Here is a 21389-nt window from a genome sequence, read left to right as displayed (position 1 = left end):
TTTTGGTACAGTACATATCTACAATGTAGGAACTAAATGCAATAATAAAACCTCTGATAAGCTATTTTTCCTTTCCTAAAAGAAAAGGTTTTTTTCCTTTCTAAAAGAGTTAAACATCAGCCCGAATCTAATTACTGATGCTGTCTGATAGGTTTCTGCCCTGCAGTGTCAAAATCTATTACTTATCGTACAAAAAGCCCATTTTAACACCTGAGGTCACAGGCCTGTGCTGACTGCAAAAGCTTTGATTCATGGCTGTCATACTTTACATCTTGACTTCTGTAATACTTTTTACTTAATTCCTTGATCCCAGGATAAGTAGCCTCTAGCTTAATGAACGCAACCCTTAGTGCACATTCATTAACAGTAAATTAACTAGCTGGGCCTTCTACAAGTAAATGAACATATTACGGAAGGCTCCACTTAACAATTCTGTCTGATGAAAAGAACACTTTGAAGTCCAAAGTACCATTTATGAACCCAGGTGGAGAACATTTCAGACATAACAAATGGGTAAGGTTGTTGAACTCATAATCTATACCTTCAACAACTGACAGTGAAGCTCAGTTGACAGTGAAGTCTTTCACTGAGCAATAACAGAGCGTGCATTTGTGAGAACAGTTGAGGAGATTAATTGAAAAGTAGTTAAACTTGAAAAACTTATAATTCCGGTGCAAAGCCATAAAATTTGATTTAAGTGTGTAAGGGAAAATTGAACCCTCACACTGTGCGCAATTTACAAATATAGTCTTTTATTGTGTTCTGTTTTGTAGAAAAAAAAACTCATAATAACACCAATCTTTTGTTATTCTTTAATGCAGAAATACTCCCAAGAAGTCAGGTGGCTTCTTGCTATTCACATTGAAATGAGTGTACTGATTGTGACAGCGTTACAGCAAATCTTTCACTGTCCACTGTTGTAGTTTTTTTTAGCTGTTAATTCACTGTTTTTCTTCCCGACAGTGCATCATTCAATATAGCAGGTGGTTAGCATCATAAAAAAACACCAAATGCTTTCACAAGACTGTGGTTTTACATAAGAAAGGTTACAAGTTCTTCATTCAAATAAATTAGAAAATACAATATAATGTCTATTTTATTGCTTTTTGGATTTTAAGGCAAAAATAAGAAATGCACAATCTTATCACAAATGAAAAATACGACATATATCGTTTTCAAAATTGTAAAGGATGAGCTGGCTACATTTTAGTTCCGTTGGTTAAGCGGTAACTGTAAAACATAGCACAGGCTTTTGTAACCTTACGACAGCCTTGTGGTTTGGAGGGATGAATGAAAAAAAAAAAGATTCCACAGAGACACATCTTCTGACCTCAGAGCACACTAAAGCATGCCCACAAACACTGGAATTCACTGTATGCGTCTCTTAGAAAACCCAGCAGAAGGGAAGTCTTTTACAAGTTTTCTTTTGTTTTTAATGTGTTCATGCCCAAGTGGGTTACTCATGTCTGAGGGTGGTTGGGGCCTGTCTCACAACTCTCCCAGAAAGGCAGCGCATTTCTTTAATAAAGGAAAAGAAAGACCAAAAGTGTTGCATGGCTAACATCTTTAAGGTTTTTAAAAACCAAGCCTGACAAAAAAATACATGTGAAAATCTCTGTGACATATCCTAAGAAGTACAGTAGTTTCTTTCCTTGGAGCCACACCCTGCAAAAAGAACTGTATTTTGAAAACTGAACAATTAACATAAAGAGTATGACTCAGACTTTGAAAACTCTGTGGGAACCAAGAAGCCTTAGCTGTGAGGAATGATGTAAACTCCCTAAGGCTGGAAAAAGTCCACAATGGGAGGCCTGAAAGGGCCATAAATAAAAAAAAACAATAACCATTGCAAATGCCACTAAGTCTGTGCAAAAGTGTTGTTAAAAATTAAAGGCAACTTTGTCTTGTTGTCTAGTCATTTTTGTGAACAATTTAAGTCTTGTGTAACTCCTTTTAAACATCTCTACACACACACATTGTTTCTATTGAAAGCTGATCGCACATCAAAAAACACAGAGGCCATAAAACAACGTAAAGTCATGCTGTCTGACTAGAAGGCATTACAATAAAGAATGAAAGAGAAATATAATTTTGTTTTTAATTTGTGCTCGTCATGCCCAATAAACTTCCTTCCGTCTATGCCAGACAAAATGAATCTTCGGTTTCAAATCAAGGAATCTGGTGGAACATCAAAGACACTGGAAGATTTAAACTGCAAACGTTAACTTGCTTTTTTATTTCTGAGAGATGGGGGCTAGAAATTAGAAGGAATATCACTCGGTAGCCGCTTGTGATCCAAAATGTTTATCACGCAGGTTATTGAACAAAGTCTGAGAACAAAATCCATCCAGAAATGCCACACTTTCTCTGTACTTCAATGACCTCTAATTATATGACTCTCTCACTGTTATAGTGCTTTTATAAACTTATCAATTTCTTCCTTTCTTTCCTTTGTTAACAAATCAATTTCATCCTATGTTTACTCCCAGTTAAGTTTATGATTTGAAGAAGTGCAGCCTGGATGTGCAAGTCATCAAGTCAGTTACTCTTCACCACGGGTGTGTCCCTCCTCTGAGAAAAGCTCTGATCACTGAAGGGAAGACCAAGACAAATAGCCCAGGCTTATATTAAGCTCCTGTCAGTTCTTTTCTGATAGTTACTAAAGGGAACAATTAATGAAGCCCCCCATGCTCCAGAACCACACATACTTTAGGATCTTTCTGGATTTATTTTTGCTTTTTTCTACACAAATCCATGCCAGTTCTCTGACAAGACACACTTTGTCTTGAAAAATCCACTCACATGAAGTATTTCAGGACCACCTTTTATTTGCTTTTAATGCAGACATGAATTTTATATCGGTAAATTCCATATCAACTCAATTGCTTTTGGAATTTTATCTGTAACTTTGACAATATTTACACATTTTTCACAACTGTAGAACAGCTTATGGAAGAGCAATACAAAATAAACCTGAAATTAACCTTAACCTTACTTCTAACTTAAGCATCTCTTTATTAGATGCTATTTCTGAAAGACGAAGGTTTCGTATGCCTCCGCTATAAAATGTATACTGAATGGTGTGTGCACTGGCAATCCACCATAGACCAAGGGCTACCTGCTTTAATGCTCACTGACATCACTATGTTCAGTAAAGGTATACAAATTACTGTGAAGACCAAGTGAAGAAGACTGATTTCCCTTCAGATGTCATTATGTACAAAGTTTATACCCTCTAGTGCACTGATTTCTTGTCTGCGTACAGATATATAACAAACACATTAAGTCGCCAGAACAAACATTGTGTTTGTAAGTGCAGGCACACCACAATTTTAAATGATTAATATAAACCCAGGTCTTTAAACATTAACTACTGTGCCTCAGGTTCTCTTTGTGCCAGTCTTGGGGGCTGAGACCGCTCAATCCCCATGGCGCATTTTTATTATCATTATCATTTTGCATAATCATTTCATGTCAGACATCCAGCCTAAAACTAAAGCATTTGCCCCCAACGCAAAACAAGCCCTGACTGGGAGAAGGGAGAAGGCTGCAGATGCCAGCGTCCTTGGCTCAGTCTGCCAATGCCTTTGCTCAATCAGCACGCAGCCTTTCCCTGCTGGGCTAAGGAAACAATCCTGAAGAAAGAATGACATCACTGCCTGTCCTGTTGCCATTGATAGCAACAGAAAGAACTGTACCGATAGATAGGTGACTGGTGCATACAATCAGAAGTTAGCTCTGGACGTCTGCTTGAAGGCAGGTATCAGAGTCAGTATGTCAAGTTTCGTGTCTTTAACTTGAGTGCTTAGGATGTGGAATCTAACTCTCTTACCCAATTCTTATCTTCCTCTCTTGACTATGTCTTAGTCTAAGTCTAGAAAGACCCAGATAATGTGCTGCAGCTCTTGCACTACATTGTTCACTTGTTTTTATGTCTCGTAAACAGATGTAGGGTGCAATCAAGCTTCCAAACTTTGTGAGGTTTCTTAATTCGTACTGAGACAGCTGAACATTCCCAGGTCGGGAGAATCTCATAAGCAGGATCTACTCCTCAGTGCATGACTCACACAAGCAATGTGGAATTGGCTTCACCAGGTAAGGAAGACATTAAGACAAGATCCTGTATTTAAACACAGCTCTGTATACAGTAAATGTTTGTGTTGTCTTTATTTGTTTTGAAGTAAGAAAGGAAAGATCTGTTTGACTTTCTTATTTGCTTTTAAAAAGTTGTAATGCTAGATTTCCCCATCAAAAAGTGAACTCTTCACCCTTTAGCCATTCTGTTTTGCTTTTATAACCCATAATAAATGTAATTCCCTTCCAAAATCAGTTTAGACCTTAAGACCTTAACCTTAAAACTTAAAAGTTTAGACCTTAAGATCTACATTTTTTTTTTTTATTTAGGGAGGGATACACAAGAGACTCCTAACTGGCTCATATCCATCTTGAAATCTGTAAAATCTAATATTTTATCTGATGCTTAGTGGAAGATTTTACTGGAAGAATAAAAGGGTGGAGTGGAGGTTCGTTGAACAAAGTTTGTTAGTGAACCTCTTTGATTAAGCAGTGATCTGTCTCTTTTGACTTAGTTATAAGTTCTGCAGAGTTATTTGATTAGAAAAGATGGAAACAATATCAGTCTAAAAAACAAAGTGCGATTTTTTTTCTATAAAACAATCTCACTTATAAAAAAATTGGTTTTCCCTGACTTTTTCCCCTGTGGGACTGCAGATTAACAATATTCAGTGAACTTTGCTCCCAGGACCCACGGTCAGGCCTGAAAATGCCCTCTGTCTCAACTACTCCCCTCTGCTTGACCAAAAGGGAGTGAGCTCAACTTGTGACCCTCTGGAATGAGAGGTCAACACTTTAACACACCACTGTGTGTACAGAAATGCTGAGCTGCACAAAGTTAAAGCCATTTCAAACAAATCCAGTCACCGAGGCCTGGACTCACCGAAGCTTAGGACATGATCCTACATGAAAAAGCCGGTTCTCTGTGGGAAATTTTTATTTATTTTTGGATGTGGTTAGTTTTAGCACGATTTTGACAAAGTAAAGTTTGTGGTTTGGCATTGGAAACAGCTAATTCGCCTTCATTTATTAATGTATTTGTTTTTGTTGTTGTTATTTTCATAATTAATTTACCTCCCAAAAGACACTTTACGCCGTTTTGATTACTACATAAATGAAATTGCTCAAAAGTCCCTCTTTTGCAAACCACAGTTCAGGATATGAGTAATGCTTCTGCCCACTACATTGGAGACCAGAAACAAATAAGTATGGGAAAGTGATGTTCAGATTTTCAGTTTTACAGTTGTTATTTTAGAAATACATCACTTCATGTTCTTTGGCCTTCCCTGTTTACCTGATTACAGACTTATACAGTGAAGAAAATAATATTGTATTCAGTAGTACACCTTATTTAATTAGCACAGTCGGATCAGCTGTACTTTGTCCATCTACAGGTTGGCTCTCCCTTCTAAGAAGGAGTGGCTTAATTCATACGTACTGTAAACCAGCATTATTCCTCTTCAGCTGTGAAAAGTGAAACGGAACTGTGCTGTAAATATATGTCAATGAAAAAGTATGTAAAGAACTGCGTTATTCATTGAAACTGGCCAGTTTTAAACCCACACTGAAATGATAGCTATTTTCAATGGCTTTTGGATTTAATTTGCATGAAGTGACAAGCTAAGCTTATGAAATTTGCAAACAATAACGGTAAAAGTTTATCCAACAGCAGATGTTTAAAAAATATTTTGTGTAAGAAAAATATTATATTAATAACATATCATTTAATAAAAAATACAAAACCATGAGACAAATATGAAATAAATGAGGGAGATAAACAACTGTTTTGTCATGTGAAAAAAAAAGCTTGCTTGTCTGGTGTCTTTCCTCAACAAATCACCAGAGAGGATAAGCTAGTAAGAACTACACCACAAGCCCCACCACCCCCTGCTCACACAAGACAAGAAAACCACATCCTGAAAATGGGAAAGTTAACGAAAGCTATGGTTCCCTCAACTGGAAAATTGGTTACACAATCTGAACTTTTCACTGACGATTGCATTGCTCTAAAAATATTACAATTGTTGCTTTCATTGAAAGCCAAAGTAGAAAAAAAAACATCATTCAAAGAAAACAATAGTAAAAGCTTCCATTAAAAGTACCAGCAACGATCATGGGATACTCAGAGGTCTCTTCCTTTATGTCTATGCCAAGGTAAAAGGCTTCTTAGTGTTTCCCACCAATCCCTTAGGAGGGCTGGTAAGTTCAGCTGAACAGTCGATGAAACCAATGTAATGAAGTAGGATACTTGGAAGGGCAAAACCAGGACACAAATAAAACTAGAAAAAACAGAGTCGGATCACGCTCTGTGGATTTTGCATGTCGAGGTGCCTGGTTTCAAAACAAGTAGTATCTCATGACTTGCAAAAGAAAAGGGGTGTTATAGAAAAGGCAGTCTGCCATAGACATATTGTATTGTTTGCCTTCATGGTAACATTTTACAAAAGTGGTATAAGATGCAAAGGTCTCCTCCACATGTGCTCCTCCGTGCCCTAGTTCTGAGCAGTGGATTGTACCCAATACAATACCAAAGGAAGCAACATTTGATTACCCAACCAAGCTCACCAACCATACCCTAAACAGGAAGTGACTTATCATGTCATCATGTGAAGGGTGGTTCTTATTATGTAACAGAGCATACACACCGGGAGCAGGTTCAGCACAAGGACTCCAAAGGAGAAAGGGTTTGTTCAAGGAAGCTTGGCTCCATGTATTAGCTCATTACAAGACACTCAGTCAATGTTTGATCAATGTTGTGATTCTCATATCATTGTAAGCAATTACAATAACCTAATACTTTCTCTAACATTCAGAAGTGGTTTAGCCCAAGACTGACTAAGAGTCACACTGCCTTTGTAAGAGTAAGTGAAACGCTGTGTGTTTTGTTAAAAAAACCCGCAGCAGATAAAACTATTAAAAGCTGTCATAACATTTTCCAAAGTGTTATTAGTAAGTGAACAGTCCAAACAGCTGCTAATAATTGGAAATAACAACCCCATCCATTTAAGAGCATATTTTTACATATTTAAATGCTGTAGGTTCATTGCAGAAGATGACATTCACACATTGGCTTAAAAGCACATGCCACCCTGCGATTCTATCATCAAATGCTGTCTGCAATAAACCATAATGATCCGTGCTGTCTGAGTTCTCCAGCCTTCACTTTTTCTAAGCTTGCCTGGTGAGACCAACACAGCATTCACAGAAGAGCAAGAGAGGATGTTTGAGATGCTAGGACAGCAAAAAAGCAAATAAAAAAGAGACCAAAACTGAAGGCTCCCATGTGCATTTCTGAATTTAGAAAAATCCCAAAGCCCGTTCCAGAGATCCGATCGGGGTGGAATGACCCCTGGCGCCTTGGTCGTTTGTCCACATAGAAATTTCCCTTTCCCATCCCAAACAGGCAGAAGGGTCCGGAAATGACCATCCAGGCTCCAGGGCCACCTTGTCTAAATACCACCAAGTAACAAAACAAAATACAACTTGGCTGTACTGCGCTGTAATAATAAATAGCGCTTACTACATTTTGCCAAGAGACTGGAAAAGGAAACATAGAATGTAAACAGTTCTTACCACCACAGGGCTCTGATTTCCTCTGTGCTCTGGTACCTCTTCCGGAGGACTCACACACACTACGAAGCGCTCAGGAAAAACACGTAGCTCTTCATTTAAAATATAAGATCAATAATAATAACAAAATCAGTACTCGTACATTATTAGTTCTTTATCATTTGAAAACTTTTTCAAGTTTTTCCCCCCCATTTGATCATAGAATTTCTTAAGCTTGGTAAAAATAATTCAGGACAATAACAGAATTCCTGTTCAGTTGCCAAAATATACTGTTTTATTATAGATGTTTTCCAAATTAGAAGTTTCTAATTTAAATTTAATTAAATTTAAACACGACACCATAATGACTTCAGATAGGAGCAAAATAAACCACACTTTTATATAAGACTAATGTTTATCACAACAGGGTTCTAGTATATTATTGAATGTTGTGAATATAAAGCAAACAGTTAGTCAGCTTTTCTTCATCCTTAATTGGCCAGTTCTTGGAACAAGATTTTTTATTTTAAAACAGCCCAATTTAAATGAGTGGCACACAGCATTTTTTGTTAAAAAACTTGAGTAATCAAAGAACTTGTGGCAAAAAGCTAATTAAAACCTTCCATCGCCCATTAGTTACAGAAGTCATGGTCTTAAAAATAAGTTTTGGGAGGATAAAGAAGGACAAGAAATTCAACACATAGATACATATATGTCATTTGTGTATCTAATTGTACAGTATGTATCTAATAGTATATAGCCTTATGTGTACAGTATATGAATACTTCTTCAGTCAAGATCTTTTTAATGAAGCTGACAGACTGAAAGGGCAAAGTCTGCAAATACAGTATACAGTAAGTGTTCAGTCTGATTAACAGTATTTAGAAGACTGTTATGTCAAACAAGATAGTGGAGCAGGCTGTGGTTTTATGTAAACATAAAGAGAATAGAAAGAAAGTATGCGAGGTTAATTTTATTAAACCATCTGCATACAAGTGACTGAGTGGAAAATTCAACAAGCTCTTCATATACTTTTACAAAGAAGGACACGTTCTGGAGTGTCTTTCTCCATAGCAGATTTGCAACAATACCAAACATGCACACATTTCAATGACTACTTTGTTAGGTAAAGATGTTGGGTGCAGAAGTTTTAAATGCGCATACATACAGTATGTAGATAAATCAAATACAACTACTGAAATGAAGATAAGGGAAGGTATGTAATACTAGTACATGCATAAACAAACACAGAATCAGGGAAAGTTTTACAAGCGTTATGTCAGCTAAAAGGTACAATTTATAGCTCATCTAGTTATGTCAGAAACTCTATTTATATAGCTCTTTATAGCTCATCTACTTATGTATTCCCCATGTTGATGAAGTACAGAAAATGAAAAGGGTAGGAAAGCAGACCACATCCTAAGAGTTACCATCCATCATCTTACATACTGTTACAGGACTCATCACTCCAGTGATGACACAAGGGTCACAGCAGTGAGCGAAGGTGTGAACAAGTGGTACAAAAATATAAATGACAAATCCATTTAAAGAAGAAAACCACATTTTTAAATAATAACTTTATGTCAATTGACTGACAACTTTGTTCAACTAAGCTCCCCTTAAACAAATAAAAGACACATCACTACAAATTCATAAAGTCTTATTACAAAAAAACTAAACAGCTGTGTGCCAGTCATAGAGCTTATAATGATTTATGAAGACAATGGAGAAAAAAAAGGAAAAGAATTACTAGGAATAGCAGACATCTTTGTTCACTGATGTCCCTCATAGCAATAAAAGTCTTCTTTTTTTGCAATGCATGTGCATGCAGTGTCGTTTAATTACATACCTCGGTACTGGCGCTTCACGATGCACCTCAGATTGACATGCCTTTTCACAATGTAAGCTGCAAGGCAAAAATGTTCCCCTGCCAAACAAAACAATATAAGATAAGAACTGACTGCGGGACATAAAGAGTGACAGCTTTCTAAGCTGGAAGAAGAGGAACATTAGTGCTTATTACTGCATAATTTTAAAGATGTAAGATACTACAAACATATAGGTTACCAAGAGATTGCTACTGGTTAATGAACCACCCAATATTAGCATCTTCCCATAGACATGACAAAGAGATGACTGATAGTACTAACAGCAAAAACAGGAATAAAACAAAGAATATCAGATTAATACAAAAACATCCCATAGCATTCGAACGATGCTTAAAATTTCAAACATGCCTCACTGTTGCAGAATAAAAAAAGGAGAGGGAGACACAATAAGTAATATAATTCAACAAGCATGCCAATTAGCTTAACAAGGATACTATTGTTTTAACACATTTTGTGACATCCCAGCAGCAGAAATCAAACACAGTGTCATGATCCTGGGGGAACACACCCTGACAGTCTCAGAATAAAACACTCGCTCATGGCACATCTCAAAACCCAAAAGCCTAATTGATATCAAATGTTTGAAGAATCTCGTATTTAATTGCTTACTATATTTAACAGAACTGTCTACAATTACTTCTGTACACATTATTATTATTATACTTTAGTCATCATCATCCGTGATGAAAACCTGCAATTCCAGGTAATTCATGGTATCATTTCAGTATTTTCCAGTGAGAAGTTTGGGTTATTAAAAGATTAAATATTCTGCCCTTCCCTTCTTTAATTTTTTAAGAAGCATTTTCAAATCTCTGTTATTAAATATGACCTGTTTATGTTCATAATTCCTATGGGAAAAGACAATAAAACTACTTGTTTAGAGAATGATTAGGACAGTTCTTGGATTTGGTTAAGATTGACGTTTCTGAAATGAAGTGGCAATTGCAAAATGGAACTCTGTGATCTAAAAGCAGAAATAATGTTTTTTTTTTTCACATTTTACAGTAAATGCATTGTTTGCAATAAACTATAGTAAGTACATAGCTTTCAGTGAAAGAATGAATGATATAACCATGCTGAAATCTGAACCTGCATCTCATTTTGTCTTCTTTTAGGCCTTCTCTTGTTCCATGATTGTTCTTTATTTGTATGTGTTTTGTCTGTTTTTATTTAGCAACCAAGAGGAAAAAAAAACAATAAGGCCTGGTTGTCATTGTCCAAGGAATGTACACTCAGCTTGGTGAGAGCAGACCAGCACTTCCCAATCTGTTAGGAATTTGTACATGAGATAGGATGGGGCCTTCTAACATGCTATGGTTCATACTTAGTAATACTTTCTAAATATCTACACAAGATCATGAAAAGCCTCCAGCTCTAATTCTGTTTCCTAGGTTTTTGGAATTTCCATCTGTTTGACAGCTCCCCTCAAGCTGATATTGAAACCGTAATCGTATTGTAAACTCTGTTTCTTCATTTCATCAGAACCCACCCTGAGCTCATTTGACACAGCTGTAATTTTCACTCAGAACTTTTAACATACAGTATAAATAGCTCTTGGGCAAAAAGTATTAGGAATACTGGCTAATAATTCTAAAAGAAACAAGTTTAAACATACAATTCATATCTTCCTTCTAGGATGAAAAAACTCTCAGTTTTCATCCTACTTTTTCATTTTCATTCCATTTTTTTTTCATTTTCTCTACCATTTTTTCTTGAACCAAATAGGGTCTGAATCTCACAATTAAAAAAGTATATACTGCATATACTCATTTTCCTAACACTTTAGATTAGGGGTTGGAATATATAAAAATTGTATTTAACGGAGTCAATAACCTGGTAGCAATGAAATTATGCTAATGATTTATTGCGGATTTATAGTGACCTACTTTCCCTTTGTTCATTTTACAATGAAGTACCTACCTTCAAAAAGACAACTAGAATTCACTTTATCTTCTCTCATTTCCAATTTAGCAGAACTTAGCCATTTTCTCTGGGTCTACTTAAAATGTAGTTATGGTTATTGTAAACTACAGTACATACAGTATATCTCCAATCTGTTGAGAACAATTTTGTTGAGATATCTAGTTCAATACACAACCATATAAACATGTAGCAGTAAGCAAACTGAAGGCCTGAAATGTAAGTTAATTGGGTTCTGATATTAGTGATTAGCTTCACATATAAACTTAAGCAGGTGGCTCCATCAGCTTGCATACGCTGCAAAGGAACAGGTAAAGGTTTATTCCATGCTGAAAAGAAAACAGACAACGTTTTGGCTGTTACCAGAAGAAGGCTCCACAGCCGAAACGTTGTGTCTCTTTTCTTTTCAGCATAGAATAAACCTTTACCTGTTTCTTCACATATAAACTTAGCTTGAGAGACTGCTGAAGCAAAACACTTGACCAACAGTAAGTTTAGAGGGACATAATGGAGCACAAATATATACTGAGAACATGGATCACTACATTAGTATTAACTATAGCCAGATTATTAATGTATATAGCTGCTTTGATAGTGCAGACAGATAGGTAACTAGAAATAAAATAAATTTGTGTTTTCGTCATGGTTGTCTGCATACAGTATGTGCACACAATTTCAACATCTGGGGAACTGCAATGTTATGTACAAGTTCAAAGGCTTTGTTGATTTCCCATGCTTGCTAGGGTTATTTTAGCATAATGCCAATTACAGCTTATTAGAATTTATTTAAAAAAGAAACATGTCACAATTCCTTAACTAATGACATGTTATTACGGTTTCTGCTAACCACAAATTCATTGCAGGTACACAGTTAAGCCTTTGGCAAATGATTGACAGCTCTTCTCCCATCTTCCCATTCCTCTTTTCTTCTTTCTCATTACTGCAGAAACGAATCTAATTATCACAACAAATCAAGGAGCTTTGAATCACTTGGAACTACATGAGAGATCGTGGTTGATTCCTTTATTCTGATTGGAAATCTGACAAATTATTTAATGTTTTAATTATCATAAAATAGAAAAACTGATATTTTGCAGATTGCAGATCTTTGCTATACTGTAGGCAAAATATGTGTTTTTCACACTGACTGCCCTTTCTCGAGCCAGTTATGTCAGTGATTTTTCAGACCTGAATGCCACACATCAAAATGCATAGATTTCTGGATAAAAAAGTCACTACTTTCATATGCAATTTTGTCTACCCAAGGAAAAGTCTTTAAGGTAACCAAGGAAGGAAAAAAATAATAAAAGTGCATTTGCTAAAAGTTAAGATACTGCAGAAAATGGCACTTCCCCACTGTAAAGTACACAGTTTGGTTTCTGTATCAATACCACAGAATTATTTATATCTGTATTTTTAACATAAAGATACAATAAAATCTGAGTGTGCAGGGTTTTGTAATAAAAAAAGCCCACAAATAATAAAATGGAATCTTTCCTAAGAAAGCATGGATTGCAAAACTACTACAGGAATTACTGACTGCTGCCAGTCCTCAGCAAGGTTTACAGTGGTTGTTTTGTGTTTTTGGGGGTGAATGCCTTGTGAATTTTCCAATACAACTCCAGACTTAAGGGGGATCAAATTCAGTTTATTGAAGCTTTTAAAATCAGTTCTTATCACCCACGAATGCCTGATTTTTCAAGGAAGAAACAGTTAATTATAAGACTGCAATAAACTTTAAAACCATAACCGTTTAAGGTTACAGTGGGAACTAAAACATTCAGAGCTGGAAAAAAGAAAAAAAAACTCGGCAAGAAAAATATTAGGCTGTTTTATAAATACAATGACTGACAGGAGTCATGGAATTACTTGTTTGCTGATTTACGTCAGTAAATACTTTCACGTTAAAGAATCCAGATTTGTATCTATCTATTCTTTTTTCTACCCATTTCTGGCGACAGAGTAGAATGTGGTATGAGCATCTTTCATTGCAGACAAGTTTGTGTGTTTTTAAAGCTTCGATTTAGCCCATTGGACCCAAAGAACGTCCTGCATAAAGTGTAGAAGTATTTGTGTTTTCTTCCCTAGTGACTTGATCTTGCCAATTCCCAGGATAAGGCTTCATGAGATGTCTGGACATGAAGTTGGGAACTACTGAAGCACAAGTTAAGACATCAGCTGTTCTTCAAACCTTAAAAGTACTGTGCAGTTTGGAGTTGCTTTTGGCACAGATCCTAGGGCCATTACTAAGCAGTACATTTCTATTCCACAAACTTTGTTAGCCCCAATTTGGCAGCAAACGGGCCTTTTGTTATATGTCTGTGTGTCACATCATTATAAAAAAAGATTAAAAGCCATTCAAACACTTACAGTGCTCTTTCTGAACAATTCCATGTTCAAAGCATTCCTGTTCTATTTAATCTAGACAACAAGCCAGACAGGTAGTAAATGAAGCACTACTTTGCAAGAACAAATTTAGCTCTATAAACAGGACCACACTGGGAAGGGGATCTTTCTGGGAACGATGAGTGTCTTTAACTATAAAAACTAATTATGTATCATCAAATCATAATTTTGCCGAAAGACATTCTCTTATTAAAAAAGGAAAGAAGTAGATCAGTACAATTATCCTGGGTGCCACCTCATTTTTATTACTTGATTTTACCAGTGAATCAACTGAGAACAAATTCTCCCTTACAATGATGACTTGTAGACCCCTTTGTACAATAGGGCACTATTACTAGGCACAGTACCTTGCTCAGGGGTACACAGACTCAAAACAGCACACTTCTAAAATAAATTGTTGTAATTCTTCACTTCACATTATTTGGGACATTAATATTTCTATTTGTTTTGCATTACATTTTTTAACAACCCTTTATAGGTGAGAGTCCATAAACTGAGAAAAGGGTAGGTAACTTATCTAAGTTGAGTTTCCTATAGTACAAAAAAGGCTATCTTTGGGAACTTACACAAACATTATCATATTTGTTTTCCATATATTAATTAACTATTCCCACTTGTTATGAATCAGAGTTCAGGTGAGTTGTCAGATGATAACACTGCGACCTATTGTTAGGTATCCAGCTGTCTTTATTGGCCCTGTGAGCAAGAGATGAATCACATGCAGACTAGCTTCATCACTGACTGGGAGTCATGCTGGCGTGAAGCACTTTAAGGTGTATAATGGCACTTTTTTGACTTCACACTGTAATTATCAGTAAGGGTACTATCATTGTGCTGTGTCCACCTGAAGTAATATGTGCTCCTGTGCATTTGATTTCTTATTTGAGTGATCACTTGTCACTTGCCACATTGTTAAGAACTACAGCAGTGTGGCATCAGAGAATAGGAGAGCAATGAAAATAAAAAAAAAGTGACAGCATAATCTGCTTTAGGTGAGAAAGTGCTTACGACACAGATGAACAAGCCGCTCAGCCTGCGCACACAAGCAAATCAGTGAGTTAGTAAGCTAGCACAGACAGCACACCTGGACTTGACACCAGGTGAGGTGTTTGCTCAGAATGAGTCAGTGAACAAAGGAAGAAATACCTCATATACTACCACAAACCAGGACTTCAATACAGTGCTAAAAAAATAAGTGAATTATATTTTGGTAAAGGACTGTACTACTGTCTAAACCGGTAATGGTCTTAGTAAAGCAATCTTACCTCATTCACAAGGTTCAAACAAAAGTTCAAATCCGCATTCAATTGGATTGTTTATATAAACATTCTTAGAAATCAGAAAAGTGATTATTTTAATAGGAACACCAATCCAGGTTCTTTTGCCCTTTGCCATTTGAACAATGGACATATACCATATATATGGTATATTACATTTTAACAAAACCCAGTAACCAAAAGCAAGATAATATCTGTAGAGACATCTGTAGAGACAAATTGGTACCCTGAGGCATCTGTTGTGATGTAATGTTTAAATGACAATTTTATTGTCATGGACCAAGTGGCAGCTTGGCTATGTACAGTGAACATAAAAATAAACTTATTCTTGGCACTGTGATGCATAAAAACACACCAAATCAGTCATTGTCTTCTAAATGGCCCACTACTATTCATTAGGATAAATTGAGATGATCTGTTCTGAAAGGCACTAACCAAACAATCTGTCCCCTTTACAGAATTTATTTCTAAAAAAATTGCTGATTACAAAAAAAAATGCTGCACTATTTAGTTTGGGGAATAAGGATGCAATTTTTTCCAGGTTCTTTGCATAGTATACAATTCTCAGTCCACCCTCATCAATATAATGTTTCCTAATATGTACTTACATATTAGAGATCATTATATATATTTTCATCATCAGCTACAACACATATTTATACATGTTGCATTGGGAAATTCTGTTGTGACACCCCTTTACTATTTTGGTTCAGTTGTTTAGTCCAAAATCAGGACCAGTATGGCATTCTTCACCCCTAATTGCATTAAGAAAAAGAAAAAAATTCTACATTTTTCCCATGTACAAAAAGTTCAGAGGGAAACCACTCCTCAAAATGTTAGATTAATGATGTGAGGATTAGAACTAAGGACCAGTTTTGGGAACTGATTAATGTGCTGCCTGGATGCATTGGTCCTTAGAATCTGGGATCAAGGTCTCATTGACTCCAGACGTTTTCCTTTAAAGCCATTCGGATGTATGTTAATAAGCCTGCACGGAATAGGCAAAGAAGAGATCTGGCTTTATTTAGCAAGAACTTAAGAAACACACCTCTACGTCTGACACCTTACCTGGCTATGCAAATTAAAGCAAGCAAACAACCACTTGCAATAATAATAATAATAATAATAATAATAATAATGCAGTTGAATGATGTGCCTGACCAAAAAGACTGTCCAGCTCTAAGGAGACTTCAAGTGGGCTGAGTGGTTTACATATACTGTAGATAGAAGCTATAGTGTTTTACATTTCCCATTACATTATGAACTTTGTATCTCAAACACTGCATCTCTTTGATGCCCCTGTAAAAATAAAGCAAAAATGTTCATTTTAGAGTTACTGTAGATCTGCAAATAAAATTTGTTACGGAAATGTGACAGTTCTTAAAAGTATGCAGAGTTTGCTCTTGAGTGCTCCTTTCCCAAAAAGTGAAATAAAAACAATTCAGGTCTTTAAAAATAATTGACCAGCTTCTACAGTAAGTGCATGGTCAAGTTAAATAGTTAACCCGGGTTCAAGTAAGCATAAGATGTTTGCCCTTACCAAAATGTGGTGAGAGAAACTGTTGTATGAATACGTTAGTGCTTATGTTACCATTTTTGCTGTCTTAATTATATATAAACTGTGTGGTGTGACAGTGGCGGTCCATGTTATGGTTTGGTCCTAAGGGCCAGTTTTCTGACCCTCAGGCACAATGTGTGTATTTTAAAGGAACAGTTCTCAAGCTATAAAGAAGAGATTACTTGTCTGTTTTCACATACAACATTTGTGTTTTCTATCCAATGTATAGTTGAGAAAAAACACATTACCTAGTTCAATACATTACACATTTGTTATTTTATTTCACAGACAACTGATTTGAGCAATCTGATTAAAGAAGCATTCACTTCTTCATTGCACTAGAGGAAAAACAGTAGAATAGCTAGTAACTAAGGTATTTTAGCCATATCTGTAATTTTATTTAAATTATTCAGGACACAGAGCTGGAAATTGTTAAATTCAGTATACTCTTGGTAAAAAAGAATAAACTGCTAAAACAGATGAACAGTGCCACTAATTAAGGTCCTTTCAGAAGGCTAAAATCAACAAATTGCAAACAAGGTTGCCCTTCAGGTTTCAAAATATTCAGAGCAATTATAAAGTTGCAGTTAACAACAATTATAACAATTATAATTTAAAACAGAGTTGTGCCCATAAATACTGAGCATGAGTTGAGTCTGAAGGACTCTGTGTTCCTTGCAAAATCAACACAAGTTCAGCAGCTGTGGGTCAGCTGGGAACTTGCAGCTGGAGAAGTTAGTCAGCGGGGGGGGGAGTTCTGCTGTCCTGCTGCAGAGCCAAAAAGTGAGTCTTATGGCTGGATTTACAAAAGAAACAGCAGCAAAACAAAGCAAGGGGTTTCAGGATAGGCAGCACTGGGAAATGGGGAGGCTGAAGAGTGGGGGGCTGGGCCTGGGTATTTTTAACAGGAGCTCATGACTCTGATTTTGTTACTGCCAAGGGTTACTGCCATTAAGAGCATTTCTTTGCTCTTAATCTGTGTGCCCCTGCTACAGCTACGAGGCAGGTAATTCGGTTGCATGCTCTCCATTTACAACCCAGCAGTAAGCAGCATCAGGATTAAAAGCAAAAACTGGAGATCTGTCTCAGGACCAGTTTCTAAATATGATAGAACAGCAAACAGCAGCTTCTATCCTTACATTAGTCTGGCCTCCTGCTGGGACTACATAAATAGATTGAAAGGGGCCACATGAACATACACCTACTGTACAGCATTTTCCTCCTTAAAAGTGATTCTTTTTTTTTTAAAAGCAGCATACCAGCAGAACCAAGGGCATTTCTCTAATAATTTTAGGCTTTGCTATGGCTCCAAAAACTTTGAAATTGGACCCAATGGGGACCGATGGTTAATTAGCAAATTAGGAAATATGCTAAGATTCTAAAAATGTTTAGGCTGCAATGATGTGAGACTAATTACTTAATTAAGGATGTTGGAAAGAATTTCTCATTTTTGTGCTGCACATCCTCAGCATACTTCAAGGAAACAAATCTTATAAACACATTTTATACAGTAAAGCTATCCAGCAACACTTGTTTTCCACTAGAGTCACAGCCAAGCAGACTTAAGTCTTCAGAAGACTGCCAAGTGGAGTCTGTGGTACACTGTGCAATACTGGAAAGCCTTCTCCCACGGCTATTAGTGACCATTCATCTAGGAGCCTGGGAAAATGCCTTCGAGTCGCAGAGTTATCTGGAACAGCCTGGCAGGTGTTCTCTTCCCACTGAACTCTGGCACCTGCACAGTACTGCGCAACCAGAGACGTTTTTGGACAAGACACATCACCCCACCCGCCAGGACAGCGGTGTGGGGCACCTGGCTGCAGGCAGTGTTTGCGGGGAACCAGGTAGAAATCAATCTGAAACTTGCAAACAGTGCGGTCTCTTTTTAAATCCTGTGGAGGTGTGAATACGAAAGCTACTTTTTTTGCTTTTTCCAATCGTGATTAAGTTGTTCAAACATGAGTCTTATATCCAAAATTTCTAAGTTTTCAAGCTACATCAGAAGCCTTCTCCAAACAGACAAAATGCATGTCTTATTTTTATATTCTACATTTAAAAAAAGATGTAAAAATACACAATGGTACTTTTACAAGGAAAGAAAAAAAATAGAGAAAAAAGTACTTTACACGTATGTTTCTTTTCCAGCCTAGATCCTACTTGGACCGGAACAAGAAAACTAAGATCTTAATTATTTTGACTCTTCTGTGAGTTAGACATCCTGGTATGTAACTACAGGGATAAATGTGCTTTAAAGTCAGAGTGCAGTCCTCCAAGGCAATCTGAGCCGGGCAGACTATAAAACAATTGTTTGCTGAAATGTTTCCTACAGAAGCTGCAGGTAAACCTACTAATGACTGCACAGAAATTGTATCTGTTATTTACTCACCGTTGCCCTGTAGAATGCACTACCTTTCTATTCCATCTGGAATAAGGCCACACCAGTCACCGTACTCTCACTCTGTTTACTGTCATAGCGTGGCACTTAAGCATGAGATCCTTTTTTCAATGGAGGAATAAATATGCTGAACATGGTAAGTCAGGGTATGCAGGACATAGCCGCTGCTGTAGTAATTTAAATGATCTGTTCTTCAAGGGGACACCAGTTTTTTCCAGAATATACACACCCATAGACTTCCAGCTACTCAATGACATTTAACAGGAAGACAGGATTTGCCTTTTCTGTTCCATTCAGATAAATAAAAACACAGTGATGACTAATAACAAAAACAAATAGTTCTCAAATAGTTCTGCATTTAAAAGGAGAAATAAAGGACTCTGCAATTCAGACTAGTTTACTTTGGTTTCGTTTTCAGATAACTTTAACTTCTTTGTACTTATTATTACCTGCAATTTTAGCACAAATTCACATATGTACTGAAATGCCAAAGATTGTTAAAAGCTGCTGACTATTCGTTTGAACCAACAGCAGCCAAACTAATTACTGTCTCCTTATCCACCCCATTCACATGAGTGTCTCAGAGTGTCTGCAGGTTCCCTCTCATCCATCAGAGATCCAGCTTTATTTTAAAGTCCTTCTATACCCAGTTATAGTCCACAGATTAGAGATCAGGCTACACTTTGACCTGAATGCAGAATTCATGAGCTGCACTCTAAGTACTCAAGAGCTAAGCCTCCACTGACTTTTTATGGCAAGGTAAAAATGCAGCAGGAAGAGAACTTGGAATATTTAAAAGGGTCCTACATGCTTCAATATGAAGTATCTGACAGTACATTTTAACTTTCTTCCTCCGAGTTGGATATTGCAAAAGGAGAATTACTGTACTTATAATGCGACAAAAATGCTAATGAATACACTTCTTAAAGGGTTGGCTCAATAAATATCTCCTCATACAATGTTATTAAAACACTATATATCAACATATATTTGCATACATTTAATCGAATTTATATTCATTGACAAAAGTTGTACTCATTTAAAAAATAACTTAGACAAATCATAGAATGATTACATGTAATCATGTAAGTAAAAACAATAAAAAATCACCTCTATATCAGGACTCTGCTGAAGATGTCCAGCCATAGGTCTTGCCTGTGTGAGTGTAAATTCTACACATTTAAACACACACAGTACCTGCTTATAATATGCGCATGTCATTTACCACTGGGAATCCTAGTAAAAAAATAAAATTTCATTTCAGATTGTCAAATGAGTGTTTCTTCTCCCTAAATATTGTTTCCACATCTTCTGGTTGCTGCAAATGGTAAGCCTACAGAATTGATTCTTAAGAGATCAGCTACCGTTTTCTAATCAAGATATTCGTTCCAAGAAGGAGAAAGAAAAACCCCATGAAGGCTCATAACACATCGCTTTAAATTACATGCAAAAATAAAGGACATGTGCTCATGAAAATTTATTAGACAGCACACACTTCGTCCTGTAACGAACAGTTTCAAAATATACAGCTGGTTGCAGATGTCTGATAAGGTGCTTTACTTATATTAACTCTTGCCATGGTAACCCTCTGAGAAGAAACCTTACACAGAGTGTTTTAGCTGAAGGAGGTGAAAGCTATCATTTTCTTGTCAGCAATGTAGTTGTTAATGTACTGTACATTCGCCCTTCTCCTTGTGTGGAATGTGGTGCCACCACAGTTTGTGCTGAATGTTTAAACAAACGTAGGAAACCAGAAAAAAAGGGTCAAAACATTACACATCCAGGTCAAACTTCTGGATGCAATTAACTTCAATTCCTGCAATTATCTGTGAGAAAGTCACTTTTTTTCTTATTGGGTCATTTGCAGTTTGGTTCAGACTAACCATTTTCACCAACAAAGACTAGAAATAACATGGAACAAACACATTTCTTAATTTAAAAAGACACAACTGATTGAATTAAAGCAATGAGAATTACTTTCTCATACAGACGTGTTGAATCACAATCCGTCTGGCATCCCAGATTTATAAAACAAGTATTTCAGCAGTTGTATTGATCCATTTCGATTTATATATATAATTTATATATGTAAATGTATATACTTATAAAAAAGCTATATATTTAGTTGCAGTATTATTAATGAGTCAGTGCTTTCCAGATATGTGCAACTGTATTACAGGAATCATGCAATAAAGGTATATAATTGATTATATATAAAAATATTTAAGGTATTCATTCTTGCTTATATAGTCCATATCACTGAGTGATACATGTTTTCTACACTCTCAGATCCTAATTACTTCTAGCAGTTCACTATGAAA

At 36.3% G+C, this 21389-nt stretch overlaps 1 protein-coding gene across 1 annotated transcript in view; it reads right to left on the bottom strand.

Annotated features, from left to right (window-relative positions):
- The window catches only part of slx4ip (SLX4 interacting protein), a 39355-nt gene that overhangs the window by 1786 nt on the left and 16180 nt on the right, over window positions 1-21389 (bottom strand). Inside the window, exons 5-6 of the mRNA XM_088934318.1 lie at window positions 9473-9550; window positions 7648-7736 (exon numbers count right to left, since the gene is read on the bottom strand). Coding sequence (XP_088790444.1) covers window positions 7648-7736; window positions 9473-9550 — 167 coding nt within the window. The remainder of the gene's footprint in view (window positions 1-7647; window positions 7737-9472; window positions 9551-21389) is intronic.

This window comes from Atractosteus spatula, chromosome 15 (assembly GCF_055471065.1).
Source record: "Atractosteus spatula isolate fAtrSpa1 chromosome 15, fAtrSpa1.hap1, whole genome shotgun sequence".
Taxonomy (NCBI): Eukaryota; Metazoa; Chordata; class Actinopteri; order Semionotiformes; family Lepisosteidae; genus Atractosteus; species Atractosteus spatula.
This window is presented reverse-complemented; position numbering and strand designations above follow the sequence as displayed.